The following is a 16,768-nucleotide window of genomic DNA, read 5'->3' on the forward strand; positions in this document are numbered from 1 at the left end:
GGTACTTCTGAAAAAACTCAGTGAGTTCTGAAATGAGTCATATCAACAATTTCAGGAATTGAAAAAAAAAACACAAAGATGAGCAGAGGAAGGAGATTGAAACCCTCATAAAGAAGAGAATAGGTCTTCTGGAAATAAAAAACAACTTGCAGGAGTTGAAAAATGAAATAGCAAGCTTGAGAAACAGAGTCAACCAAATGGAGGAAAGAATCGGTGAAATCGAAGACAGATATCTAGAAATAAATCAGAAGGAAGAAGTAAGAAACCAAAGAATGAAAAAAAATGAAAGAGAAATTCAAGAACTAGCTGATACCACCAGGAGAGGAAACATAAGAATAACGAGCATTATCATAGGCAAGGAAAAGGAGCAGGGACTAGAAAGCATTTTCAGACAAATAGTGGATGAGAATCTCCCAAATCTAAGGAATGAGCTGGAGCTTGGAATTCAAGAAGTCAACAGAACACCTAATTATCTCAACCCGAAAAGGCCTTCACCAAGACACATTGGATTAAAATGATCAAAAATCAATGACAAAGAGAATTCTCAGGGCACCCAGGGAAAGGAAATGGCAACATATAAAAGAAAATCCATTATATTATCCTCAGACTTCTTAGCACAAACCTTTCAAGCCAGAAAGAAATGTAATAAAATATTTAAACTATTAAGTGAAATGTATCCAGCTAAGCTCTCTTTCAGATATGGAGAAATTAAGACCTTTCCAGACATACAAATTGAGAGAATTCTCCACTACGAGGTCTGCACTACAGGAAATACTGAAAGGGATCAGCTTACCTAAAATGAAATGAAAAAAAAAAAACATAATTAGGAGTAAAGTGACTATTGAGCACATAGAAGTAGATGAATGCAACCCTTACCAAGAACAGGGAATTATAAACTTAAATAACAAGAAGATAATTGCTATAGCAAAGTAGTAATGAATGTTCAGCATACACAGGGACGAATTGAGATAACAATGACTGAAATGGGGAGGATTCAAAGATAAATTTACAAAGAGAAATGGAGACAAGGCACACGCAGAAGAAAATGGATGACTATATATACATATATACACACACATATGTATGTATGTGTGTGTGTGTATATAAAACTATCCTTTACATATTTGTAATATGTAACAGAATATTCAGAACTGAAGTATATAACATAAAACAAGAAGAACCAGAGGCAAAACCCACAAAGGCAAATCAAAATAAAGAAAACAGAAACACGAGGACAAGGAAGCAATGGAAACACTAAGCTAAGAAGAAGAAATAAAAAGAGAGCTCAAGAGATACATAGAAACAAAATAATATAGTACAACATATCAAAACATTTGGGACATGGCAAAAGCGGTCATAACAGGAAAGTTCATATCATTACAGACATATCTCCAAAAATAAGAATGAGCCCAAATAAACAAACTAACCCTTCATCTTAAAAATCTAGATAAGGAAGAGCAAATGAGGCCTAAAGTCAACAGAAGGAAAGAAATCGTCAAAATTAGAACAGAAATAAATGAAATTGAAAACAAACAAAAAATAGAAAAAATAAATACAACAAGGAGTTGGTTCTTTGAGAAGGTTAATATAATTAACAAACCCCTGACTAGACTCAGTCAAGAAAAAAAAAGGATACAAATAAACAAAATTGGGGATGAAAGAGGGGAAATTATGACTGACATCACAGAAATACAAAGGATCATGCAAGAATACTATGAAAAAGTATATAATAACAAATTTAATAATCTAGAAGAAATGAACCAATATTTAGAAAAATACAATCTTCCTAGACCAAATCAAGTACTGGAAAACCTAAATAGACCAATAAGAGTATGGAAATTGAAACAATCATCAAAAACCTACCAAAAAGGAAAAGTCCAAGACCAGATGGCGTCATCAGTGAATTCCACCAAACATTATACCTATTATCCTCAAATTCTTCCAAAATATTGAAGAGGAGGCAATACTTCTGAACACTTTTTATGAGGCCAATACTACTATGAAACCAAATTCTGGTAAAGATAACACAAAAAAAGAAAAATAAAACTAAAGACCACTATCTCTCATGAACACAGATGCAAAAGTTCTAAATAAGATACTAGAGAACTGAATACAGCAACATATTAAAAAGATTATACACCATGATCGAGTGGGCTTCATCCCAAAGGCCCAGGGATGGTTCAACATATGCAAATCAATTAGTGTGATACACCATATAAACAAATTAAAAAGTTAGAATTATATTATCATATCAATAGATGCAGAAAAAACCTTCGACAAGATACAGCACCCATTTATGATCAAAACACTTAACAAAATCGATATAGAATAAATAAAGACCATATATGAAAAACCCTCAGCCAACATTATCTAAGATCAGGGACAAGGCAAGGCTGTCCACTATCATCACTCTTATTCAATATAACATTGAAAGTCCTACCAAGTGCAATCAGACAAGAGAAAGATATAAAAGGCATCCAAATAGGAAATGAAGAAGTCGAACTGTCACTATTTGCAGATGACATGATTTCCTATATAGAAAACCCTCAAGACTCCACAAGAACACTATTAGAAACAATAAACATATACAGTAAAGTTTCTGGATACAAAGTAATGTTCAAAAACCCATAGCGTTCCTATACTCTAATAATGAAGTGTCAGAAAAAGAAGTGGAAAAAATAATTCCTTTTGCAGTTGCAACAAGAAGAATAAAATACCTAGGAATAAATTTAACAAAACATGTGAAGGATCAATATAATAAAAACTACAAGGCCCTATTAAAAGAAATGGAAGAAGATACAAAGAAGTGGAAAGATATTCCGTATTCGTGGATTGGAAGAATCAACATAGTTAAAATGACCGTATTACCTAAAGCATTACCTTATGTAGATTTAATGCAATCTCCATGAAAATCGATTGGCACTTTTTAAAGAAATAGAACAAAAAAAAATCATCAGATTTGTATGAAAGCACAAAAGACCCTGAACTGCTAAAGCCACTCAGAAAAAAGAATGAGGCTGGAGGCATCACTCTGCCCAACTTGGAATTATACTATAAAGCGATGGTAATCAAAACACATGTTATTGGCAGAAAAATAGACACACGGCCCAGTGGAACAGAATCAAGAGTCCAGAGGTAAACCCATATACATATGGGCAAATAATTTTCAACAAAAAATCAAAAAATGTACAGTGGAAAAAGGAAACCCTCTTCAATAAATGGTGCTGGGGAAACTGGAAGGCCACCTGCAAAAGAATGAAACTAGACTGTTGTCTATCACCACACAAGAAAAATTATCTCACAATGGATTAAGGGCCTGAATATAAGACCTGAAACAATAAAATGCATAGAAGAAAACATAGGAACTAAACTCAATGACCTTGGACTTAAAGAGGATTTTATGAAGTTGACCTCAAAAGCAAGGGAAGTAAAAGCAAAAATAAATGAACGGGACTACATCAAACTTAAAAGCTTCTGCATAGCAAAAGAAATCATCAATGAGGTAAAGAGACAACCACCCAAATGGGAAAATATATTTGCAAGCAACGTCTCCGATAAGAGACTAATATTCAAAATATACAAGGAACTCATACGACTCAATAACAACAAAAAAACAAACAATCCAATCAAAAAATGGGCAGAGGACCTGAACGGGCACTATTCCCTAGAGGACATACAAATGGCTAACAAATATATGAAAAGATGCTCAACATTGCTAGCTATTAGGAAAATGCAAATCGAAACTACAATGTGTCTACGGCCATGCTACCCTGAACAAGCTTGATCCTGTCTGATCTTGGAAGCTAAGCGGGGTCAGGCCTGGTTAGTACTTGGATGGGAGACCACCTAGGAAGAAGCTGTAGGAGTAAAAAATAAAAAAATAATAAGGGATTGTAAGCTGACAAGGTCCTTGCAATATGTGACAAGGATTGCCTCGCTTAAAAAAAAAAAAACTACAATGAGCTACTGTCTCACACCTGTTAGAATAGGTGTGAGGATAAGTAATAACAAATGTTTGAGAGGATGCAGAGAAAAAGAAACCCTCATACATGGCTGGTGGGGCTGCAAATTGGTACAGCCGCTATGGAAAAGAGGATGGAGATGCCACAAAAAAACTAAGAATCGATCTACCATATGATCCAGCAATCCCTCTACTGGGCATTTACCCCAAAGACTTGAAAACCCATATCAGAAAAGATATTTGCACACTGATGTTCATAGCAGCACTATTCACAGTGGTCAGGACATGGAGGCAACTGAAGTGTCCTACGATAGATGATTGGCTAAGGAAGTGGTGGTATATATATATACACAATGGAATATTACTCAGCCATAGGAGATGAAATACTGCAACAACTTGGATAGACCTTGAGATAATCATGCTAAGCGAAATAAGCCAGACAGAAAAAGTTGAAAATCACATGATATCACTTACATGTGGGATAAAAACCTATAAGCAACAAGTGAACAGGACAAACAAACAGAGACTCGTGGACATGGACTATGGACTAGTGGTTACCAGAGGGTAGTGGGTGTGGGAGGAGGAGGGAGGTAGACAGGTAAAGGGGGGGGGGTTCTAATATAAGGGAGGAGGGGGAAGGTGTAGTGGGTAAAGGGGATCAAATATATGGTAGCTGAAGGAAACTGGACTTTGGGTGGTAAACACACAATAGAATATACAGATGTCAAATTATAATGCACGCCTGAAAATTATATAATTGCATTAACTGATATTACTCCAATAAACTTAATTTAAAAAAATAAAAGAAACAGAAGATGAAAAAAAGTAAAAGGAAAGTTGGTATAGTTATATTAATATTGAACAAAATGACTTTAAGGCAAAAATAATTGCTAGAAATAAGTCACTTATAATGACAAAAATATCATCTCATTAATAAGATGTCAGTTTTTAATTCGTATGCAACTGATAATATGTCCTTAAATGTGTAAAGTAGAAAATAATAGAATACAAAGAGAAATGGACAAATCCACAATCCTATTGCATGATTTTGAGTTTTTCAATAATTGACAGACCAAATAGAAAAAAAATTATATTTCACAAACTTGGGGCATTTAAACCATTGTAATGAGAACATTAAAGAGCATTTGCTATGAAAGAAAAATTGATGAATTAAACTTTACCATAATTCCAAACAAAAGAATTGTATCTAGAACATGTAATGAACTTATACAATTAAGAATAAAGACACTTCAAGTTAAAAGATATAAGCAACAGACCTAAAAATTTAATTCAAAGAAGATATAAAAATGACTAAAAAGCACATAAAGATGTGATCAACATTATTAGACATTAAGGAAAATAAAATTAAAGCAACAATGAAATGGCTGAAAAAGCCATACTAGAAATAAGACTCACAGCAACAAATGTTGGCATATATGTGGGGAAGTTGGAACTCTATACATTGCTGGATGGAGTGTAAAATTAATAGCCCCTTTGACAAACTGTATGGTATTTCCTCATGTAGTTAAAACTGTTCTAGTACCCACGAGTTTCACTGTACAAAAAGACTTGTGTAAAAATGTCCCTATCCATATAGCCCCAAGTTAGAAACGACCCATTGAAATGGATAACGAATTGTGGTGTCTTCACACTATGCAAGAAGAAAAATCAATTACTAACACATGAAACAATATGGATGATTTTCAAAAAACTTTGGGTGAAAGAAGCCTGATACAAAAGAGTATCTATCATACTGTTCCATTTACAGGGAGTTCCAGAATAGACAAAATTAATCAATGGTGAAAGAAATTAGAAATATAGTTGCTCATAGGAAAGGGACAAGGATTGACTAGGAAACTTTTTCTGAAGTGATTAAAATGTTTTATGTCTTAATTAAGATATTGATTGTTTTCAAAATTAATCAAATTATATACTTAAGTACTTTTCACTGTACATAAATTTCACCTTTAAAAAAGCCCTCGAACAATCTGTACAAAAGCCACACTCAATTATACACATAGGCACGACACAAACATACACACTTCATTTTAACACATCAGATCGCAAAAATTAAAATCTAATTGTCAGTGAGTATGTGGAACAACCGGAACCTCTATTCTCTGCTTGTGGGAGTGTAAAGTAATACAAGTTGCCAATATTTAATACAGTTGAATGTATGCACATGACCCAGCAATTCCCCCTACTTATTGTGTACTTTCCCAAACTCACAAGTGAACAAGTACTGTATATTCAAAACAGTACCATCTGTAATAGTTAAAACCAGAAGTCACCAACAGGAAAATGTATATATAAATCGTGTATCACTACAACCGAATATCAAACAGCAGTAAAAATGAAAAAAGCAGAGTTACTCCCATTATGTTTCTGAGTAGAGCTGCTCAGAAACAGAACAATTCATGCAGAACAAATCATGCAGAAAAATTCATACTGCATGATATTGTTTATGTAAAACTTTGAAGTATAAAAACCCAATTCAATAAACTCCCTATGCATGTATATATAAATAGGAGTGGTATAAAAACATGAATGAAAAATAAGCATTGAATTCAGGACAGTGGTTACCTCTAGGGAGGGAAAGACACACACAGAGGTTCCATCTCTATTCATAATGTTTTATTTTTAAAACCTGAAGCAAATGTGGAAAAATATTAATATTTGTTATGCTTGGTGGTGGATACAGGGTATCTATTTGAGATACTATTCTACATGCATTTCTGCATGTTGAAATATTTCAAGATAAACAAAGAGAAGAAGTCAACTCTGTGACAACTCAAGCTTAGAGAGACCGGCGTGAGGAATTAATAAATATTCATTGTCTCTTCAAGAGACAATGAAACTGTTCCACTGCCCAAGAAATATGGGAGTCATTTGTTCTTTGGAGCTTTGGGTATACTTTAGCTCATTTATTTATCCTTACCCTCTTTCTATGAAGGATTCAAGGTAGCTTGCACAAAAGACACATACGATGAGCCAGGAAAACATAAACGTAAGTAGAAAATCAGGATCAAAGATAACAAATATTCCATCAATATTGGTTAACCACAGTTGCTGTGATCAAGTTTCACTCTTGGCTCTGAACTTCTTGGCAACACTCACTATCCCATCTCCAGCTGACCCATAAAAGCAGGTTATGAAAACTAACCATTGTTTTTCAGAATTCAAACTTAACATTTTCTTGAGCAGTCTCTCTGTACTCTATTTCTCATTTTGTCACGCTAACTAGCCAGGGTCTTCTTTCCCTTATTCTTTTGTCCCTCCATTCTTTCTCCCATTCTCTCCTCTCCCCTCCCCTCCATTCCCTTCCCTCTTTATTTTACCCAAACATCTTAAGACTATCTATCGGTGGTTATGAACGCAGGTGCTATCTATTATTTATTGGCTGATATACCCTTGGGCGAGGTTTTTAACTTTTCTCTGCTTCAGTTTTTTAGTGTCCAAATGAGGATATCTATCATATGTTTATCACAGTGTTAGGGGATTAAATTAGATAATAATGCCCGTGAAAAGCTTAGAAAAGTGCTAGGTACTGCTCAATAAATCCTAGTTGTTGTTATGATTATTATTTCTCAGCAGAGGAGAGCATGAATCACAATATATTTTGTGTGCTGGTCAGGAATAGATTAAGAGCAGGGTAATCTATTACCCTGGGCAGGGCCTGTAGTGGCCTGAAGCTCAGGGAGTGGGGGGCTGACTCCAGCACCCGCCTCAGACTCAGTAGCAAGGTTACTAGCCTTGGCTCCCACAGTGCACTTAGCAACCACCTCCAGATCCAGCAGCACGCTCGACCATCTAGCTGCTGCCCCAGAACGTGTGGAGGAGACTCTCCCCAGATGGGGGTACTGGACATTTCTGCTTTTGAGGCAACCACAATATTGTTTCTGCTTGAGATTCCTTTTGAAAAAAATGTGATCTTTCAGCATACACTAGCCTGACATTCTCAGACAGTGGGATGTGCATCTCTTTCCCCTTCCTGAAGACTTAGGAAAAGCCCAAATAGAGAAGACGACTTGGATCACTGCTAACAACCTAGGACCCTCACCTGATTCCAGGCTCAGCAGGCCCCTGTTCCCTGTGTCCTTTCATCTGGAGATTCCCCTCACCTAGGAACTCCCGTAACAAAATGGGTTGGGAGGAAGGTGAGCTAAAGAGGGGAGGAATTAGATAGGAGGACACAGACCCTAGGAGTTTGGAACCAGGCAAAATAAAGATTCAAGAGGTAGAAATCAATCAGTATGGGACGGAGGGGACAGACAAGAGGGAGCTCAGGTACAAAGCGATGAGTGACCAAGTGATGAAGGTTGGAGCACAAGGAGGTTCGGTTTCGGGAAGATAGACACCCTATTACTAGGCCTAAAGCAGAGGGACTAGGGTAGAGCCAACAGTGCCTGTAGGCTTGCTGCCAAGTCACTGAGTACAGACTTAGCGTTACCTAAATTCCCAGAAGGATGGAGTGGCGGTGGGGGCGGCAAGAATGCATGTAAATGTGAGGGGCAAGTCTCCTTAGCATCAGGGATGGGAGGGTTAAGGGAGAAGAGGTAGCATTCAGGAAGTTAGGCAGATTATATATTATACAGTCAGGCCACTCACCTGCAAAGCCTAGAGTGAGCAACAGTTCCCCACACTCCTGAGGAGTCACAAGTTCTTGCCTTCCCCATTCACTAGAAGCCCACAACAAACAAGATATTCTTGTTTCTCCTCTCCGCATAGCCCTCAAAATGAGATCTCATTTCTACACCAAACAAGATACAAACCCCAGGAGAGATCACCCTTTACCAGCCAGATAAGAGAGGATCCTGTATGTTACAATTTAGAGAGACCGAAGGATCATCGAGAAATGCTAATACTTCTTTCTGTCCTGGGGCACCAATTCTGTGGTTCAGCTTGTATCTAGAAGAAGAAAAGCTCCATTTATTGGGTGTTTGTTGTGTGCCAGGCATTATAAGAAATGCTTTAAATGTATTATCTCATTTATACCTCACAACACTCTTACAAGGTAGGTACTGTTATGAGGAAACAGGTTCAGATTGGTTATACGCTTCCAAGCTGGTAGTGCCAAGATGCAAACCCAGTGTGACTTGTGACATTGTGACTTAAAAAGCCATGTTCTGAAACAGAATGTTAACCTCCTAAACGAGCACTCCTTTTTTTAAGGAAGGATGGCCAACAGGGACCCTTCTTAGAACTGCAAAAGTAGCTTACTTAGCTTCCTGCCGAACATTTCTGTATGACTTTGTTGTCCTATTTCGTTCTTGTTATTCCACATTCTGGTGATCCTGCTGCCAGTGACTGGTGGTCCAGCTGCTATGTGAAATCTGAGCAAATTGGAGAAGTCCTATTTACTGACCCGTTAAGTCTGTTTTTCTGAAGTTGTATTGTCTCTAACTGTAGTAATGCGCTCCACCCATCCTTCTGACCAGCACGAACTAGGTCCAAAACTTCACTGCTTTTAAACACCTGCTTACGTCCTATTTACTTGTTTGAACTTCAAATGGAATTAGAAAAGTTAGAACCTTTCACCTATGAATCCCTAATGCTTCTCAGGTACAGGTATACTCACCTACTTGAGAAAAGACCTCAGAATAGCTAACAATAGAAGGAAATGCCTTTCAGAGAAGCTGACTTACTGATTTGTAACTGCATTTTACATTCCCTACGGACCCCTTAAGACAAAGTACTTTCCTTCTGCCCCAGTTTTAATTTAATATTTTGTGCCCACCTTTAGGATCTCCTGTGGTGCCCTGAGGGTATGTCCTAGAAGATTCGAACCTCTTCCTATATAAGTGAAGAGAAGGGTTCCTACATCTTTGAAAGACACTAAAGTGGAACATGCAATAAAATGACAATTCTGACTGGATTAAGAAGGCAAACACACATTTTTTAAAACTAATTTATTAATAAGTTTAATAGTAAACTTATAAAAACAACATATTTTTGGCTTTGAAATCATGACATAAAATAAAAAGGCAAATAACTGGAAATTATCAGCTCCAAGAAGGTAGAAGCGACTCATGCTGGACCATGAGCAAACATTACATGCTTTGGGCTACAGCAGGGGGCACCATTCAAAGCAAGAACCAAAGGTGCGGTGCCAGTTCGAGGTCCAAGCTATCTCTAAAAACTGCGTAGTTCCCAAAGGTTTGGTCACCATATAGAGGAAATTAACCCTCTCTTTCTCTAGCTTTCCTTCTAACCTTCCCAACCTTTAACTATGAGAACAGTAGACAATAATAGCTTGATGCTATTCTTTCTAGTTTGTAGGACAGTGTTGCTGTTTTAACATGTTTAACCTACGTATTTCCAACTTCAAGAACATAAAACTGCTAAAATCCATTGTAACTACAAGCCATTTCTATTTTTGGTCAGTTATCTGTTGTAGGCAAAGCTTCATATAGGAATTTTTATTGCGGATTTCTATGACTGCATCCCTAACAAGCTCAATAAACATCTGTGGCCAAAGCTTCTGCAAAGCCTCGTTTTTCATGTTGATTTCTGTGGCTTCCTTCACAAGGTCCTCTATATACATTTTGCAGAATTTCTTTTTTTCCTTTACTTCCTGTTAAAAAAAGAAAAATTTGCATTGAATCATAATTAATCTGAAAGCCAAAGCAATAATTAGCTGAACCAGAGAAACTTGACTAATCTATTCTGACCCCCACTCCTCTAATCTATTTTCCTAGACAGTCTGGACACAGCATCCTGCTTGAGTAAAGACAGCAACAGGGAGCCCCCTACTTCCTAGTCCGCTCCTTCCTCTGTTGGACAATTCTGTGAGAAACATGTTTCTTTATTGGAATCATTGGATCACAACTACTATTTTTCCCTTGGTAGACATTCTCCCTTCTCAGTTCAGGTAGTTTAGCTCATACAAGTCAGCTGCATGCACAGATTCATGGCTTCTAGTGGTAAATGTATCAGAGCACTGATACTGATGATCTTAATTGGTCTGAGGTTAGTTAATATCCATATACATACTTTAAATAACCATACTAAATTCACTCTGTATTTTAGGAAAGCAGGTAGTGTGGTACACTACACTGACTTATGTGGCCTTGACCATTTGGACAAAGTTGGGGAAAAGTGTACAAGGAGGAAGAGGAACTACATACAAGCCTGGGACCCAGAAGTTGGCCTTTGAAAGAAACAGAGATCCTATTCAACTTCGGGGTCTGGCAGTCCGCAATTGAAACCCTGGGCTCAAAACACAACAGTGAGGTTTTGGACTAAAGGATATTTGGGCATTGGGCCCCATTTTCATCCTGGAGGCTGAAACAAAGCCATTTCATTTGATGCAAGTATTTAGCATTAATTCTGACTATTGATACTTTTGGGGAGTATAAAGACATGATGATGGAAAATGTCATATTATATATGGAAAAATCAATGGAATAGATCAGATAATCAGAATTATAAGAGAATCAATCCGCATCAATAAAGAAGAAAAGAAATAATAAATGTCAACGAGACAATAGGTTTAAGTACTTGGAAAGGATTTACTGAAGCCTCTAACTCAAATCAAAACACTAAAATAATTTCGTGATGCATTAAAGGGTTAAATTAAAATATCAGGAGATAATTGCCATTAAAGCTACTTGTAGAAGGATTTATAATAACAAGGAAATATATTATAATGTTAAATAGAAAAAGAAAAACAAAAAATGAGATTTTAGTAGAGGTTGGGTTATACAAGTGTATTTGTCAAAACTTAGCAATTGTACACCTAAGATTTATATTTCACTGTAAGAAACTATATCAAATATTAAACTCTAATTAATGATATACGTGCTGAATTATTTAGGCAGAAGCATGCTAATGTGTACAATTACTTTAAAATGAATTTTAAAAAGAAGGTGGAATTTTGGTGTATGGAGGATGGGTCGATGCATAGAAATGTGACAGAGCAAGTATACTGTTAGTAGTATAATCTAGGTTTGGGTATAAGACTGTTCACTATAAAATTCTTTCGACTTTGCTGTATGTTTGAAATTTTCATTAAAAAGTTAGCAAAAATTACATAGAAAACTATTGGAAGAAAATATAATGAAGTGTAATTAAGATAGTCTTTGTGTTGTGAGACTCGGAGTGTTTTTTCCTCATTTATTGCTTTTCTTCCTTTTCTGGATTTTCATTTTTTTTTAAAACAACATGTTCTATATTCTTGATTGATTAACATAAGTTAATGATGAGTCTCAATTGTCGCTAACTTTCCCTAAAAGAGGCATATTTTGGAAATTTTCTTATGACATGAGATTTTTCTAATCACCCGCTATACAGGAGTTAACATGCTGATTTGATTTAGCTCATATGCTCGAAAAAACAGGTCACAGGTTGACCTATCATAAAAACATACAAATTTTGATGGGCAATAAATAACAAATGGTTCCAGCTGGCTACCTCTCTGATGAACCTAACATCTCTAAAGCAGAAATATGGTCAGGGACTTAGTCGTCTGCACTAAGTTAGCTTGTTGATGAGAACAGCATTTAGCTGCTCCCCACTTTTTAAAATTAAATTTATTGGGGGTGACATTGGGTAATAAAATTATATAGGTTTCAAGTGTACAATTCAATAACTCATCATCTGTATTTTGCATTGTGTGTTCACCACTCAAAGTCAAATCTCCTTCTGTCACCATGTATAAGCCCCCTTTACCCTTAGCTACCTCTCCTCATTTCCCCTTTCCCTCTGGTAACCACTAAACTATTGTCTTTGTCTATGAGTTTTTGTTTGTTTGTCTAGCTGCTCCCTTTTAACATTCAGTAAATCTGAGCCACACAAGGACTACCAGGAAGAAAGACAAGTATGAATCACCAGAGATCAATAACTGAAAGGAGCACTATTTTACAATGAGCAAGGCATTTACACAAGTAGGAGAAACAGAGCATATTTAGTGAATGCCTCTTCCAGATTTCTAAGTTTCTGAAAACAGAATTTTGAATTTTTAAAGAAGATAAAGTTCTAGCAGTACTACCGGAAAATTTTTTTTCTAGTAATTTAGGGATAACAAAAGTTAAAGAATATTTAAATGATGTATCTCGTTAAATAATTTATATATAATACAAATGAAAATAAACTTTTCATCATTGCAGTTTTTGATGCTTTAAAATTTCCTGCAATAGTTTCTTCCATTACTTCATTTTAAACATGTTGGTACAGAAATGTATCTGCTATAAAAATTGTTAATTTAGTAAATATGTTTGAAAATATTTTTACTTCATCATTTCCACTCTCCTCAAAGCCAATTACTCTGCACCTCTGTGCAGTGTACTCTAAAACTCATCAGGCATCTGCCAAGTGCAATGCACTCCACCTGCTCAGAAGGATCCTATTAAGGAGCACACCAGAGATATCTCTCTTGCCCTGACCCATTAAGGAGTTGTTGCTCTTTGAAAAATGCTTTTTGCATTCTCAAATGCTTTCATATGCTATTTTTTCTATCCCACAATATCCCTGCATGGTTCATAAAGCAAGTATTGTACAAGTTTAATCCTAATGAGATGAATTTTAAACAACATTGTTAATATTATTTCATTGAACTAAAATTTTGTTGTCAGGAAGATGGTTTGGGGGGAAAAAATAGGTTAACAGTGGGATTTGTTATAAGGTGATTTTAACTGTGTGATAGTTGTATTGGGATTTAATCCATATCTCCATCCTATAAATGGGAAGCTAAGGTCTGCAGAAGTCGAGAGACTTGCTCAGGATCAGCCATCATTTACTAATATCTGCCTAGAGGAAATCTAATCTCGTCCTTGAAAAACCTGTAGTTTAGCTGAAGAGATAGCCCAAACATAAGAAAAGCTAACTTAAAAAAGTTAAACAGTAAATAAGTGGTAAATGAGATATTTAGCAAATATAATCAGTGTTCAAACAAAGCCCTTTTGCACTGGGATGGTCAAGAAGACTTCAGAAGGCAGAATAATACACTGTGGAAGAGTCCAAAGTCACAAATCAGAAAGCTTGAGCTCTGGAGGCAGCTCAGTCAGTAAACTGCCACGTGATTCTGAGGAGTTCACTTGAGTTTCCAGTTTTCCCCATCTGTCTAACAAGATAGGATTCTAAAGTCCCTTTGAGTTCCCTAATTCTACGTTCACCATCTTTTTTAGAATGAGTCAGAAATGATGGACAACTACCAAGCAATGGAATTATATATGTTACATATATATTGAAAGGGTCTGCCTACCCTGATTTGTGAAGAACTCTCTTCAATTAATTCCCTTAACAACTCGGGATATATAGGAGAAACTGAGCACTTTGTGCTTCAGGGATTTAAATATTTTTCAAGAAATGGGGAGGGTGGTATGGTATAAGTAAAGAAATGCCGGGTTGTAAGTCAAGAGAGATGATTAAGGGACTACGGCAAGGTTTGTCAGGTGTTAAGTGGCAGAATCCGGGGCTCAAATCCAAGTCTCCTAGTGGCCTAGTGTTCTTTCCAAAATATTATGTGACTTCGGATTCTTTCTTTGCCCTTTGGTATTTCTCAAAACAAGAGTCAACATTCCAGTCTTTACTTGTTCTTATTTACAGTTCAAACCACTTTAATCAAGACTTTGCTTACATGACTCCACTGAAACTATTTCTGTTAAAAGAAAAACAACTAATGACCTTGATTGCCAAATTTATCCAAATTATTTTCTTTCTAGTTTGTGCTCTTTGAATGTTAGAAACCATAGCCTACCCAACCAAGGTTATAAAGATTTTCTCCTATTTTTAAAATGAGAACTTCGAAGTTTTACTTTTCAAACTTGGGTGTTTGATTTGGAGGCGATTTTTGCTATATGGTGTAAAGTCGGATTTACTTAGTACCATTTATTACATAGTCTTTCTACACTAGTCTGCAATACCTGCTATCTTTATAAAGTTTTCCCATATAGATAGGATAGCTCTGGCTATTTTGTCTATGCATCTATTTGTCTATTTCTATACTCTCTTCATTATTATGCTTTATAATAATACTTGCTATCTGGTAAGGAAAGTTCTCCAACTTTTACTTTTGTGTATTTTATGTGTATCAGATAACTTATTTTTAAAAAGGCTCTGCTCTATCAGATAACTTTTATGATCTACTGGTAAAGTTCACAAATAACCGTGTCCAAGTTTTGATTAGAACTACCTTATGTTTATGGATGGATTTAGAAAAATTGACATCTTTATCATTAAAAAGCTTCTGTATGTGAATGTAAACTATTTAGTTCTTCTTTACTGTCTTTCAATAAAATTTTATAATTTATTTAAGGACAATACAATTATAAAATTTTATTGAAACCTCCATAAAAAGCTTAAACATATTTTATTACTGATTGCTACAGTTTGTTACTGTGGTAAATGGCATATTATTTAAAATTTGGTTTTGAATAAGCAATACGACCCACATTGAATTGGTGCTCCTTTTTCTAAAAGCTCTTTATAATTTAGGGAGTTTATTGCAAACTACTTTTTCAGCTTGTCATTTGTCTTTGCTTATTTTATTCCTCCAGAGGTTTTTCTCATCCCAATGCCACATATTAATTTTCCATGATTTCTTGTAGAAGAAATAATGCTTTCATTATAAAAAAAATCTTTGATCCACTTGGAATTTATGCTGGTGTAAGATATGTCCCACATTTTTTCTCAGTTCCCTAATTATTCCCAAATCATTTATTGGATAGTTCACCTGACTAGTTTGAGATTCTTTATCAGAAATAAATTCTCCTTTGTTTAGATGTATGCCTGACTTTCCATTCTATTCCATTAGGCTATCTCTTCATAACTATCCTGTTTTGATTGATGACTTTATAATATGCTTTAATATCTAGTAGTGCTAGTCTTCTTCTCAATGTTCTTCTTTTTCAGAGTTTTTAAGGCTATTCATTTATTTTTCCCATATGTACTGTAGGATTAACAGGTTTAAAAAACACCTCAATGAAAAATTTTTGTATTTTTATTGGGATATTGAATTTTTAAATTAAGAAACATTGACATTTTTGCATTAGATCCTTCTTATCCAAAAGATAATAGGTTTTACCATTTGCATAAATCTTTTGAGTAATTCATTAATGTTTTAAAGTTTACTTCATATAGCTCTTGCATATTTATTAGCTTATTACTAGATATTTTATCTTTTTCTGGTGCTACTGTGAGTTGGGTCTTTTCTTTCATTATATTTACTTTTCTGTTGTTATTTATATATATAGCAGCTATTGATTTCTGCTCCATTACTGAATTTTCTTACAGCTACTTACAATTTCTGAATTAATTCTCTTGGGGTTTCCATGTATTCAATAATATTGTCTATAAATAGTAAATACAATCCCGCCTTTTTAAGTTACCAGTGATTTCTTTCTCTAGTCTCATTGCACTGTTTGTTTTGATAAGTAATAGTGGTGATATCGAACATCCTTGCCTTGATACTGAATTCAATGATACATTAGTGTTCTATTGCTGCGCACAAATTACCTCAAACTTGGTAAGCTCAAGTGGTTGTTGTGAGAATTCACTTTCTGGTGGTTGTAGGACTGAAGTTCATTTCCTTGCTGGCTGTCAATAGGGGGCTGCTCTCTAGAAGCTTCTCGCAATTCTTTTCCATTTGAGCTTCCCAAAATATGGTGGCTTACTACTTCAAGACCAGTAGGAGTATCTCTCAGGGAAATCTTAAATCATTTTTTAAAGGACTTGCCTAATTAGGTCAGGCTCACCTAGGATAATCTCCTTTTTTATTAACTTAAGTCAACTAATTAGTGATCTTAATTATACCTGTAAAATTCCCTTATCTTTGTCATATTTCACTGCTTAGAAGCAATTTATAGATTT

General features: G+C 35.5%; 1 protein-coding gene across 6 annotated transcripts in view; it reads right to left on the reverse strand.

The window, feature by feature from the left end:
* Nucleotides 1-9,857: 9,857 nt before the first annotated feature.
* The window catches only part of LRRC49 (leucine rich repeat containing 49), a 128,495-nt gene continuing 121,584 nt past the window's right edge, over nucleotides 9,858-16,768 (reverse strand). For 3 of the 6 annotated variants that reach the window (XM_016126942.2, XM_016126944.2, XM_016126943.2), the window contains one exon: nucleotides 9,858-10,535. In XM_016126942.2, coding sequence (XP_015982428.1) covers nucleotides 10,332-10,535 — 204 coding nt within the window. In that variant the 3' untranslated portion in view covers nucleotides 9,858-10,331. The remainder of the gene's footprint in view (nucleotides 10,536-16,768) is intronic. The other 3 variants (XM_016126941.2, XM_016126946.2, XM_016126945.2) reach the window with 2 other exon arrangements.

This window comes from Rousettus aegyptiacus, unplaced genomic scaffold, assembly GCF_014176215.1.
Source record: "Rousettus aegyptiacus isolate mRouAeg1 unplaced genomic scaffold, mRouAeg1.p scaffold_m13_p_3, whole genome shotgun sequence".
Classification (NCBI taxonomy): Eukaryota; Metazoa; Chordata; class Mammalia; order Chiroptera; family Pteropodidae; genus Rousettus; species Rousettus aegyptiacus.